At 42.4% G+C, this 14,247-nt stretch overlaps 1 protein-coding gene across 1 annotated transcript; it reads right to left on the reverse strand.

Annotated features, from left to right (window-relative positions):
- Positions 1 to 427: 427 nt before the first annotated feature.
- On the reverse strand, positions 428 to 12,077 carry LOC139379403 (prefoldin subunit 2-like). Its single transcript, XM_071122211.1, has 4 exons — positions 11,965 to 12,077; positions 4,472 to 4,560; positions 1,487 to 1,610; positions 428 to 974 (listed from the first exon to the last, which is right to left on the reverse strand). Exons 1-4 carry the CDS (start codon positions 12,043 to 12,045, stop codon positions 786 to 788), a joined length of 483 nt encoding a protein of 160 aa, XP_070978312.1. The 5' UTR covers positions 12,046 to 12,077; the 3' UTR covers positions 428 to 785.
- Between the last annotated feature and the right edge of the window lie 2,170 nt (positions 12,078 to 14,247).

Genomic DNA, 14,247 nt, shown 5'->3' on the forward strand with positions numbered 1-14,247 from the left:
TATTCCTAACATGAAAATATATATATATTCACAAAACTACACGATGAAAGTTAATATAGGCTAGGACAGTGTACTTCAGATCCTTTGGGGGCACTTAAGACTAGTACTGTATCAGACTGGAAGTCTGTCCCAAATGGCACCGTATCCTCACAAAATGAGTGCACTATGTAGGAAATAGGGTGCCATTTGGGACTTGTATTTATGTTATCCAACTAAAACCGATGCTCAGAGCAAGGTTTCTTTCCAAAACAGATCAAAATGATATGGTGAACAGTGCTTTCCCAATCAGATTGGCATTACTTTTGCATGTGTTGTTCTATGGCATGCCAGAGACAAACCTCTCAAAGACAAAACACCAACAATACCATAATGTACATTGAAATATGACAGTATTAATAAACATCAAATAAATGTGACAGACAATATATGGTCATCAAGAAGGCATGTTGTTTAATACAACTATCATCCCGTAAGATTTTGATGAAACACTGCCTCGAGTAAAAGGCGAAAGGCTTGTTCATGTCTGAAGAGAAAATAAACCAGAGTAAGTCAATTGTTGGCTTAAGTTTTGTTTAACTATAGGTGAAAAGGATTCAATAACACACGGCTTCATTTATCTCAATTGAATGGTCTTGAGAATCTGGCCCTTGTAACATTGGTTTATAACCTTCATGCAAGACATACGTAAAACTCGGGCCCTTGAAATGCCTTTCAGGGTCTGTGCTGACTCGATGCTTGATGGCATTCTGCACAATTTCCTATTTTACTAAAGCCTTTTCACAAAGCTACGAAACTAGAACGCCGGCACCGCCTTTAGACGCGCTCCCTTCGCCCCCATTGGAGGACGCTGCAGATTTGCCCTGGCCTTCCTCCCCTTCTCCCACCAATCGGATGTTGTATTTTTCCCGGTACTCTGTGAGCTCCCGGCCTTTCGACTGCATCTGTGTGTTGAGGGATTCTACAATCTTTGAGATCTGTAAGGAAATGAGAGAGGGGAAAGCAGATCGTTAATCATAATGTCTGACCAGTAGTGATTTAGTTGATTTAGTTGTATAGGATAGTACTGCAACAGCCTTGGTACCATAGCCTCGCACCACAACGAACATCAGTATTTTGCAGTAGATTACCTGCTGGGTGTCCACGAACGGTAACGATTCAACATGTAGAAGAATCATTAAGAAATGAAAAGAAAATGACTCCCGATATTCTGGTCAGAGGCGATAGGACGTTCACTTGCTGTAGAAGTACACTCGGCCGTTAGTTGCTCAAGTCTGTACACTCTATTAAAAAACTTCCAAGCGAGTTTACCTCACCAGTCGGACTACAGCCAATGGCCACCACATCGCACACATATTGACATATTCATGGCATCTTACCATCAATCACAATTATTTTGGAATTCCCATTTTACACCAGCACTTTTCACAAAGTGTTTTACAGTAACCTGAATTATACCCAAAAGAGCAAGCCAGAATAAAAATGTTACCTGTTCTTTATTGCTTTCCAGAGCTGGTAAGACTTCCTTAACTGTCCTCTCCACAAGCACCCCACCCACCAGCCGGAAGCACTTCCTTGTTGGGTCTACGTCTTTTAGGGTCTCAATGACTAGACTGAGAAAAGAGGGAATTTGTAAAAGGAAAGTAACAAGGGTGAATCTTATCCTCTTTCTCAATACACATGGGAAGAGAAGATAAGGTTCCTCCCCCCATACCTTCTCCTACAATGTATGTTGCGAGGGAGATGAGAAGAGAGGACTCCAGGGAAGACTTGAGATTCACCCCAAGTCTCAGAATCTCATCTCTAACGCCTTAGACTGAACAATGATTATTCCTCTTTTTGGTTAAGTCCACTAAGGTGAACAGTGAGTGAATTGGTAGTGGTAATAGTAAAATGTCTGAAGCAAGCATAGCCGCGGGAAGTAATCCCTCGCAATATGCTGCAGCAACCCCGGGAAAATCTGAATAAAGTATATTTTATTTTTGAAATAAGATTTTTGCACAGAAGTAGCGCACTGGGCCTTTACTAAACTCAGCAAAAAAAGAAACGTCCCTTTTTGAGGACCCGATCTTTCAAAGATAATTCATAAAAATCCAAATAACTTCACAGATCTTCATTGTAAAGGGTTTAAACACTGTTTCCCATGCTTGTTCAATGAACCATAAACAATTAATGAACATACACCTGTGGAACGGTCGTTAAGACACTAACAGCTTACAGACGTAGGCAATTAAGGTCACAGTTATGAAAACTCAGGACACTAATGAGACCTTTCTACTGACTCTGGGGAGGAAAAAAAAGATGCCCAAGGTCCCTGTTCATCTGCGTGAACGTGTCTTAGGCATGCTGCGAGGAGGTATGAGGACTGCAGATGTGGCCAGGGCAATAAATTGTAATGTCCATACTGTGAGATGCCTAAGACAGCGCTACAGGGAGACAGGACAGACAGCTGATCGTTCTCACAGTGGCAGACCACGTGTAAGTAACAACACCTGCACAGGATTGGTACATCACACCTGCGGGACAAGTACAGGATGGCAACAACTGCCCGAGTTACACCAGGAATGCACAATCCCTCCATCAGTGCTCAAACTGTCCACAATAGGCTGAGAGACTGGACTGGGGGCTTGTAGGCCTGTTGTAAGGCAGGTCCTCACCAGACATCACCGGCAACAACGTCGCCTATTGGCACAAACACACCGTCGCTGGACCATACAGGACTGGCAAAAAGTGCTCTTCACTGACGAGTTGCGTTTTTGTCTCACCAGGGGTGATGGTCGGATTCGCGTTTATCGTTGAAGGAATGAGCGTTACACCGAGGCCTGTACTCTGGAGCGGGATCGATTTGGAGGTGGAGGGTCCATCATGGTCTGTGGCGGTGTGTCACAGCATCATCAGACTGAGCTTGTTGTCATTGCAGGCAATCTCAACGCTGTGCGTTACAGGGAAGACATCCTCCCTCATGTGGTACCCTTCCTGCAGGCTCATCGTGACATGACCTTCCAGCATGACAATGCCACCAGCCAAAGTGCTATTTCTGTGAGAGATTTCCTGCAAGACAGGAATGTCAATGTTCTGCCATGGCTAGCAAAGAGCCCGGATCTCAATCCCATTGAGCACGTCTGGGACCTGTTGGATCAGAGGGTGAGGGCTAGGGCCATTCCCCCAAGAAATGTCCGGGAACTTGGTGGAAGAGTGGGGTAACATCTCACAGCAAGAACTGGCAAATCTGGTGCAGTCCATGAGGAGGAGATGCACTGCAGTACTTAATGCAGCTGGTGGCCACACCAGATACTGACTGTTACTGTTACTTTTGATTTTGACCCCGCCCCCCCCTTTGTTCAGGGACACATTATTCCATGTCTGTGGAACTTGTTCAGTTTATGTCTCAGTTGTTGAATCTGGTTATGTTCATACAAATATTTACACATGTTAAGTTTGCTGAAAATAAACCAAGTTGAGAGTGGGAGAACATTTCTTTTTTTGCTGAGTTTAGCATTAGCGGACTGATATAGACCTCTGTAGCAGGAAACACTGTACACCTGGCGACAGTGTCAGCATGCATGCGCCCGGCCCGCCACAGGAGTCACTAGAGTGCGATGGGACAAGGACATCCCTGCCGGCCAAACCCTCCCCTAACCCGGACGACGTTGGGTCAATTATGCGCTGCCCCACGGGCCTCCCATTCACGGTCAGCTGCCAAAGCCTGGACTCGAACCAGAGTCCAGAATTAACAAAAATAATTAACAAAACCCTGTCCACAAACATTTACATCAAAAGGGCAAAGACAAAACATCCACATCAAATAACAAGGAAAACAACCACTTTTTGTGCAGTATGACATTTACCATCCTTACAAACCACTTAAGTGTAAATGTACATTACTGTATTGTACATAGGCTGGTCAACTAGGAAGAAAAACAATGCACAATACAGTAATTGAGCACATTGCTACAGAGGTCTACAGTGGTTTGTGATGCTCTGGCTCAGTTGGTAGAGCATGGCGTTTACAATGCTAGGGTTGTGGGTTGGATTCCCACGGGGGGACAAGTATGAAAACGTATGCACGTATGTAAGGTGCTCTGGATAAGAGCATCTACTAAAATGGAAATTTAATGAATACACCATTTCAGTTCACATAGAAATAAGTTGTATTTGCAAAGTATTTCACAAAACTAGAAAACATATCAAGAAAGTATTTTTATATTCCACAAGTATTATCAGATTAACTGTTTTGTAAATACTCAAATAACTTATATATATATAAAAAAAAATTAAACACTAAAGTAGTGCACTGGGCCTTTACTAGTCCTGTATTAGGGACCGATATAGATGTCTTAAAATTAAGCGCAGGAATTTTTGTTTGTTCGTAGCACCCCCCTCCCCCCAACTACTTCCCGTGCCTATGGAAGTAAGAGAAAGAACTAAAACTGAGTATCTACTGAAGCAGGTCACACTAACTAGAGCTAGTTACCTATGCTCATTGATCTCCATCTCCAACTCTGCAGCCTTGGAGGCCATGCTGCGCTGCTCTGAGCGCATCCTCTGGAATGCAGCCACGACCTGTCAGACACATCGAATACATAAAATCAAACATTCACTCATAATAATAATAAGAATAAAATGCCATTAAGCAGACAATTTAGTCAAATGACTTCAATTTTATTTGGTGACCTACGGTTAAGAGCATTGGGGCTAGTAACCGAAAGGTTGCTGGTTTGAATCTGAGCCGACTAGGTGAAAAATCTGTCCATCTGCCCTTCAGCAAGGCACTTAACATTAATTGCTCTGGATAACAGCGTCTGCTAAATGACAAAATAAACAAATGGAAGGCAACAAGTTTAGTCAGTGTAAAAACCCTCTTGCAGTAGTGCACACATACATTTTTGTCGGGGGGTCCCTAGTTGGAATCGAACCCACAACCCTAGCCTTGCAAGCACCATGCTCTACCAGCCACAATACACACAGATTTCTCAACTTACATTAGATTGAACAAATTTGCAAAGAGCCTCGTTATATAGGCCTACCTGGACTATGAAATATCATTAGACCATGTTTTGTTATGAGTAAATGCAATAGCTAGTAGTTTTTGTAATTGAAAAAAAACTGACTGCATTAGTTACTAATGCTGTTTTGTGTCTGACACTGCAGGACTCCAGACTGCAACCATTTAGTCGCATTAAGTGACCCTTGTACTTAGCTGTGCGAATAAAACATTTAACTGGTCACATCGGTGCGAGCTGCACATTCTACATGGTCACCTCACTCAAAACGACCCATTTTTTAGGAGGCTAAAACCATGACTTGGGTCAAACTGTAAAAGTACATTATACTCATGACTCCTGTAATGAAAGTGTCTGCCTACCCAGGTGCCTGTATCACTGGGGCCCTGCTGTGGTGTAGAGCGAGCCACTTAAAGTGTTCTGATTGTATGACATTTTAAAATGTGTGGGGGAAAACACACTTGTTGTCACACTTAAAAGAGAGAAGGTTCTCAGCTTTCTGTAGGTCTTATTTTCTCAACTCTAAATTTGTTGGTCAATAGTAACTATTTTACCATTTGAATTTCATATGCCTTTGATATACAGAGCGCACGAAAAGCGCATTGGCCATTGCGATTGCATAGGCCTCATTTTAGTTGTAGGCTGCAACTGCAACGTTGTTTTGGACTAGAGGTTGACCGATTAATCGAATGGCCGATTAATTAGGGCCGATTTCAAGTTTTCATAACAATCGGAAATCGGTATTTTTGGGGCGCCGATTTCCGATAATTTTTTAAATAAAAAAAACGTTATACCTTTTATTTAACTAGACAAGTCAGTTAAGAACACATTCTTATTTTCAATGACTGCCTAGGAACCGTGGGTTAACTGCCTTGTTCAGGGCCAGAACGACAGATTTTCACCTTCTCAGCTCAGGGGTTCCAATCTGGCAACCGCACAGTTAACTAGTCCAACGCTCTAACCATTGCACCCCACGAGTAATCTGCCTGTTACCCGAATGCAGTAGAAGCCAAGGTCAATTGCTAGCTAGCATTAAACTTATCTTATAAAAAACAATCATAATCACTAGTTATAACTACTAATCCAGTTTAGCAGGCAATATTAACCAGGTGAAATTGTGTCATTTCTCTTGCGTTCATTGCACGCAGAGTCAGGGTATATGCAAGTTTGGGCTGCCTGGCTCATTGCAAAGTAATTTGCCAGAATTTTACATAATTATGACATAGATTGAAGGTTGTGCAATGTAACAAGAATATTTAGACTTAGGGATGCCACCCGTTAGATAAAATACCGAACGGTTCCGTATTTCACTGAAATAAACGTTTTGTTTTCGAAATTATAGTTTCCGGATTCGATCATATTAATGACCAAAGGCTCGTATTTCTGTGTGTTATGTTATAATTAAGTCTGATTTGATAGAGCAGTCTGACTGAGCAGCAGCAGGCCCGTAATCATTCATTCAAACAGCACTTTCGTGCGTTTTGCCAGCAGCTCTTCGCAAGCACAGCGCTGTTTATGACTTCAAGCCTATCAGCCTAATGGCTGGTGTAACCAATGTGAAATGGCTAGCTAGTTAGCTGGGTGTGCACTAATACTGTTTCAAACTTCACTCGCTTTCAGATTTGGAGTAGTTATTCCCCTTGCGCTGCAGGGCTGTGGATTTTGTGGAGCAATGGGTAACGATGCTTCGAGTGTGGCTGTTGTCGATGTGTTCCTGGTTCAAGCCCAGGAGGAGGGGGACGGAAGCTACACTGTTACACTGGCAATACTATAGTGCCTATAAGAATATCCAATAGTCAAAGGTATATGAAATACAAATGGTATAGAGAGAAATAGTCCTATAAATACTAAATTAACTACAACCTAAAACCTCTTGCCTTGGAATATTGAAGTCTCATGTTAAAAGGAACCACCAACTTTCATATGTTCTCATGTTCTGAGCAAGGAACTTAAACGTTAGCTTTTTTACATGGCACATATTACTTTCTTCTCCAACACTTTGTTTTAGCATTATTTAAACCAAATTGAACATGTTTCATTATTTATTTGAGGCTAAATTGATTTTATTGATGTTTTATATTAAATTAAAATAAGTGTTAATTCAGTATTGTTGTAATTGTCATTATTACAAATAAATAAATTTAAAAAAATATATATATATATATATATATTAATCGGTATCGGCTTTTTTGGTCCTCCAATAATCGGCATCGGCGTTGAAAAATCATAATCCGTCGACCTCTATGTTGGACATCACAATTTACAGTTAGATTAATACATGGCTACTAGCAGTGTGTTTTATATTGAGAGTTAGCACTCTACACTGCCTTCAGAAAGTATTCATACCACTTGACTTAACCCACATTGTTGTTAGCCTGAATTCAAAATGGATTACATTTTTATTTCTTTTAAATCACCCATCTACACACAATACCCCATAATGACAAAGTGAAAACGTGTTTTTATAAATGTTAACTCATTTCTGGAAAATGAAATGCAGAAATCTCATTTACATGACAGTATTCATACATGTTAGCATCACCTTTGGAAGTGATTACAGCTGTGAGTCTTGCTGGGTCTCTAAGAGCCTTGCACATCTGGATTGTACAATATTGGCAATATACACTGCTCAAAAAAATAAAGGGAACACTTAAACAACACAATGTAACTCCAAGTCAATCACACTTCTGTGAAATCAAACTGTCCACTTAGGAAGCAACACTGATTGACAATAAATTTCACATGCTGTTGTGCAAATGGAATAGACAACAGGTGGAAATTATAGGCAATTAGCAAGACACCCCCAATAAAGGAGTGGTTCTGCAGGTGGTGACCACAGACCACTTCTCAGTTCCTATGCTTCCTGGCTGATGTTTCGGTCACTTTTGAATGCTGGCGGTGCTTTCACTCTAGTGGTAGCATGAGACGGAGTCTACAAACCACACAAGTGGTTCAGGTAGTGCAGCTCATCCAGGATGGCACATCAATGCGAGCTGTGGCAATAAGGTTTGCTGTGTCTGTCAGCGTAGTGTCCAGAGCATGGAGGCGCTACCAGGAGACAGGCCAGTACATCAGGAGACGTGGAGGAGGCCGTAGGAGGGCAACAACCCAGCAGCAGGACCACTACCTCCGCCTTTGTGCAAGGAGGAGCAGGAGGAGCACTGCCAGAGCCCTGCAAAATGACCTCCAGCAGGCCACAAATGTGCATGTGTCTGCTCAAACGGTCAGAAACAGACTCCATGAGGGTGGTATGAGGGCCACAGGTGGGGGTTGTGCTTACAGCCCAACACTGTGCAGGACGTTTGGCACTTGCTAGAGAACACCAAGATTGGCAAATTCGCCGCTGGCGCCCTGTGCGCTTCACAGATAAAAGCAGGTTCACACTGAGCACATGACAGACGTGACAGAGTGGCGACGCCGTGGAGAACGTTCTGCTGCCTGCAACATCCTCCAGCATGACCGGTTTGGCGGTGGGTCAGTCATGGTGTGGGGTGGCATTTCTTTGGGGGGCCGCACAGCCCTCCATGTGCTCGCCAGAGGTAGCCTGACTGCCATTAGGTACCGAGATGAGATCCTCAGACCCCTTGTGAGACCATATGCTGGTGCGATTGGCCCTGGGTTCCTCCTAATGCAAGACAATGCTAGACCTCATGTGGCTGGAGTGTGTCAGCAGTTCCTGCAAGAGGAAGGCATTGATGCTATGGACTGGCCCGCCTGTTCCCCAGATCTGAATCCAATTGATCACATCTGGGACATCATGTCTCGCTCCATCCACCACAGCCACGTTGCACCACAGACTGTCCAGGAGTTGGCGGATGCTTTAGTCCAGGTCTGGGAGGAGATCCCTCAGGAGACCATCCGCCACCTCATCAGGAGCATGCCCAGGCGTTGTAGGGAGGTCATACAGGCACGTGGAGGCTACACACACTACTGAGCATCATTTTGACTTGTTTTAAGGACATTACATCAAAGTTGGATCAGCCTGTAGTGTGGTTTTCCACTTTAATTTTGAGTGTGACTCCAAATCCAGACCTCCATGGGTTGATAAATTTGATTTCCATTGATCATTTGTGTGATTTTGTTGTCAGCACATTCAACTATGTAAAGAAAAAAGTATTTAATAAGAATATTTCATTCATTCAGATCTAGGATGTGTTATTTTAGTGTTCCCTTTATTTTTTTGAGCAGTGTATATTTTTATTTAATTCTTCAAGCTCTGTCAAGTTGGTTGTTGATCACTGCTAGACAGCTATTTTCAATTCTTGCCATAGATTTTCAAGTCAAAACTGTAATGGTTCTCGAACTTTCAACGTCATCTTGGTAAGCAACTCCAGTGTAGATTTGGCCTTATGTTTTAGGTTATTGTCCTGCTGAAAGGTGAATTTGTCTCCCAGTGTCTGGTGGAAAGCAGACTGAACCAGGTTTTCCTCTGATTTTACATGTGCTTTCCTTAGCTAAAAACTCCCTGCTATTTGTGGTTGAATCTGTGTTTGAAATTCATTGACCTTGCAGATAACTGTATGTGTGGGGTACAGAGATTAGGTAGTCACACTATTATTGCACAGGAAGTCCATGCAATTTAAGCACATTTTTACTCCTGAATTATTTAGGCTTGCAAAAACAAAAAGGGATTGAACATTTAGACTCAAGACATTTCAGATTCATTTTTTGTTAATTCATAAAAATGTAGAGAAACTTAATTCTAAAGGAGGCCTCCTGAGGTCAATTTATTTTCTGTTTATTTATAATAGATTTGCATACATTTCTACAAACCTGTTTTTGCTTTGTCATTATGGGGTATTGTGTGTAGATTTTTTAAATCCATTTTAGAATAAAGCTGTAACGTAAAAAAGATAATGGAATTCATTATGCTACTTGCTATGAGCATCACAACTGACATTTGGACCAGCAATGTCAGCCCCATGAGTATGCCGAGTCTGACAGCACAGTGGGTCGAAGAGGGTTTCGTACTGAGTAAAGCTGGATTGCATACTCAAGAATGTGCTGGTTCTCATACCGCTGCTGCCAACTCAATGACAATTGGGAACATGTTTGAAACCTGGAAACATGAACACACTCCTAGCTCCATTCGAAGGACTGACTGGAGAAATGAGCTCAACTGCATCTGCAGAAGACGTGATACCCTCTGTCATGGCTTTGGAATGCCTGCCAAGGACAGACAGAGCTGAAACTTCACTGCTTGACATGTACGATGAAATCCTGGTTGAGAATGAAACGACTGAGCAAACGAAACAGCACAGCAAGAAAGTGAAAGAAATAGGTTTTGATTATGTTTTACTGGTAATTGGGACATATGTAAATGCCAACAAAATAACTTTTTGGTCGGTGTGGTGTGTGTAACCTTTATTTAACTAGGCAAGTCAGTTAATAAATTATTATTTACAATGACTGCCTACCCCGGCAACGCTGGGTCAATTGTGCTCCGCCCAATGGGACTCCCAATCATGGCCGGATTTGATGCAGCCTGGATTCGAACCAGGGACTGTAGTAATGCCTCTTGCACTGAGATGCAGTGCCTTACACCGCTGCGTCCGTGTGTGTGTTTGTGTTAGCTATTTAACTGTACTAGAATGCTTAAAAGGCAGCTAAAATGTAAAAATATCGCTATTGTTTTTTTTTGCAAGGACAATAATCGGATTTTGTATCGGCCAAATCTATAGTATCGGTGCACCCGTATACACTATTTACACACAAAAGTATGTGGACACCCGTTCAAATTAGTGTATTTGGTTATTTCAGTCACACCCGTTGCTGACAGGTGTATAAAATCGAGCACACAGCCATGAAATCTCCATAGACAAACAATGGCAGTAGAATGGCCTTACTGAGGAGCTCAGTGACTTTGAACGTAGCACCGTCATAGGAAGCTACCTTTCCAACAAGTCAGTGAGTCAAATATCTGCCCTGCTAGAGCTGCCCCGGTCAACTGTAAGTGCTGTTACTGTGAAGTGGAAACTAGGAGCAACAACAGAGGTCCATACAGAAAGCAAGGTCCATACAGAAAGCAAGGTCCATACAGAAATAGTTTGTTGAGATCAGCGTGGAAGAACTTGACTAGGCTACAACCTTTGGGATGAATTGGAACGTTGACTGCGAGCCAGGCCTGATCAGTGCCAGACCTCTAATGATTAAAAAAATAATAATAATAATTCCTGTCCATCAAAATTAGCAAAATATAGTCCTCTATCCACCGTTGTTGGAATTTTCCATTCTCCCCGACTGTCTAGTGATTATTAGTGAGGTGGACAGTCAAGCAACTCTGAATATAGGTCCATTATAATTTCAGGCCTTGCAGGCTGGAACCCTCCCACGGGCTGTATGTTTGATACCCCTGCGGTAAAGTTTACCCCATTGTATTTGGTACGTGACAAATATAAGTGTGTTTGATGTAGTGGGCGCAACATTTTGTAATCGCAATCCTCAGACAATATTTAAATCATTGGCTGGTGCCACCAACTAAATAAATGTGTCACCTGGGGAAAATGTTAGTCTGGAGCCATACACTGGTAGACAAGGTAGAGGGGACGCACTAACAGTGACAGGCAGAAATAGCATCTTATCTGCTCGAAGAGCACAACCATTCCCTTTTTCAGACATTCCCCCCTGAAGTTCGTATGGCTAAGCTAAATCCAGAGAAACCTAGTCAGACTGACAGATTGCAGTTAGCTAACATTATTATTAACCCAATGTCAATAGATATTGTTGTGAATCAATACGACCTATAACGTCACCATATTTTCTTCTAAATTATGAAACCTCAGTTGAGGAACACGCGAGTAGGAAGCAGACCATGGTGAGGGAGCGAGTTAACGTTCGCTAACGTTACTGTGAGCGTTAACTAGTTGGATGCGTGACTGACAAATCCGGGTTTGTATCTCAGTCCACAACGATTAAAAAGCATTTGCTAACAAATCAGGAATATTCTGATACGGAGTGACGATACCTGCTCGGCCGACGGCCCTGACTGTTTCCCCCCGGTACTGTTGCTGGGTTTGCTAACCGTGCTGCTACTGTTGGCTGCCATCTTGGAAAGGTGCCGCTGCTAGTGGGCTGAGGGCCCAAACTCGTCACTAGTTACGACAGCCACAAATGGTTAACCCCGCCTATTTCTAAAATGTCTCTTCTTAAATCAGATTTTAAATCTAACCCTAACCTTCACCACACTGTTAACCTTATACCAAATCCTAACCTTAAATTAAGACAAAAAACATAATTTTGTTTTCATACATTTTTACGATATATCCTATTTCAACTTTGTGGCTGTAATAGCTAGTGACATCCAAGTTTACCATATTGAGCTGTCTAATGTGATTGCCTGTTAGGAATGAGGAGAAGATAGCGGAAGCAGACGCTTCTTCTTCAATGGGGTTTAACGGTGGTTGGCATCCAATAAATGTTGCATTACTGCCACATACTTGACTGGAGTATTAACTCCCTTATACTTCCCTTTAAAAAAAAAAGTTTTACAAAAAAAGAAAATTCAACAAATACCCTACCATCTTACACTACACTTAATACACTCATACACTACACTTAATACACTCATAATAAATACCATACTCCACTATTTAAATGAATTTAGTTATACTTCAGGCCAACAGCCTGAATGAATGGGACACCGCCACACCCTGTAACTCTTCTGATGTCAAGTCTCGCACACCCAAATACCTCTCTGAAGCTGCCACCACAACCACGATTTTCTGCGACTTGCGTTCTATCCCTGCTGTACAGTTGATAACCATTACTATAAATGCTAATATCCAATCTTACTGAAACATATATCACTTGTTGGTTTATCCCTCTGTATTGGTACAGATCTACTACTCACACCACTCCTTTCAGGATCCCTCCCCCTTGATCCATTTCCTCTACTTTCTTCACTGCCTCAGCATATGACAACTAACACATACCCCTACTTTCCCCAATGCTACACATTCCTTTGTCTCATGCCTGTTGTTGGTCAATTCCGTCAACAGATGATCAATTCTATATAATTATCAAACGTATATATATTGGTAGTAGAAAGGAAACACAGACTCTTTGTTTAAGTATTACAATTCTCCTTTAGTAATACAAGTGTAGGCAGAAGTTGGTACAGAGTACAGTATACGATAGCTCTCCCAAGGTTCTGCAAAGTGTCTAACATAGCCTCCCCAGTTCCCCTTGCGTCACTTTCCCTGGCAACTACATTATAATAAATCTAACCTCCCCTGACAGCAGCATCTTATCAGCAATTAAAATCTCAGAAGTGGGTTTGACCGAAACTTGACCTTTCATCACAAGTATAGGGTCATAAAAAGGTGAACTGTTTTCATCAGGCCTGCAGCAGCCTTGTGTTCTCAGAAAACCAGTCATATTTTCAGAACCTCAGAAAGCCACGGTGGGGCCCAGATCGGAGGAGTATGAGCGTAGGCAGTTCAGCCTGCTGATAGTGTCTGAAGGGCACAACATTCAAAACAGGTGTAAACACACACACACAGATGTCTCCTAAGAGGAGACCTTAAGGTTTATCATAACACAATTTATTTACCTTTTAGAAGGTATGAGGCCTTTGTTTAACCCCTTCACCTTCTGCACACTTCTCACACTTAGGAACCTCCCTCCTACACACTGCTGCCACATGCCCATAAGCTTGGTACCTGTAACAACGTAATGTAGTCGGCATAAAAGCTCATACAGGATAACTTATATATCCTAACATCACTTTGTTGGGCAAAGACAACATCAAAACTCAAAAGAATAAACAAGGACTCATCTGTTCCTCCACTCACACCAACCTGTCTGCGTCGCACCAAACAACGTGCATCACAAACAGCAGGAATCTTCCCCTTCATTTTGTCAGCTTTCACATTTACCGCTACCCATGTAATCACTCCTTTCAATGGTGCCCTTTTCTTGAGAGCAAAACAATATTTTGCCCCCATCCGTTTAACATGGAGAGCCTGCTCCCTCTGACCAGCAGAAACACATACAATTATCACAAGACCACTTTAGGTTCCCCTCACCAATTCCACAGCACCCAACTCTATTTTCACCCACCCTGAAACCTCAAATGGATCAGCCAAAAGGCAAGGGTCCACTTTTTCAAAAACCTCATCTTTATCCTGACCATCGGTGCAAGCCTCAGGGCCGAGAACTTCACCACACCTACCACCTCCGATACTTCGCCCTCATTCACTTCCATTCCTCCTCCTGTCTTCAATTCTCTCTGCTTACACTTTCTACC

The sequence above is a fragment of the Oncorhynchus clarkii genome, chromosome 21, assembly GCF_045791955.1.
Source record: "Oncorhynchus clarkii lewisi isolate Uvic-CL-2024 chromosome 21, UVic_Ocla_1.0, whole genome shotgun sequence".
NCBI lineage: Eukaryota > Metazoa > Chordata > Actinopteri > Salmoniformes > Salmonidae > Oncorhynchus > Oncorhynchus clarkii.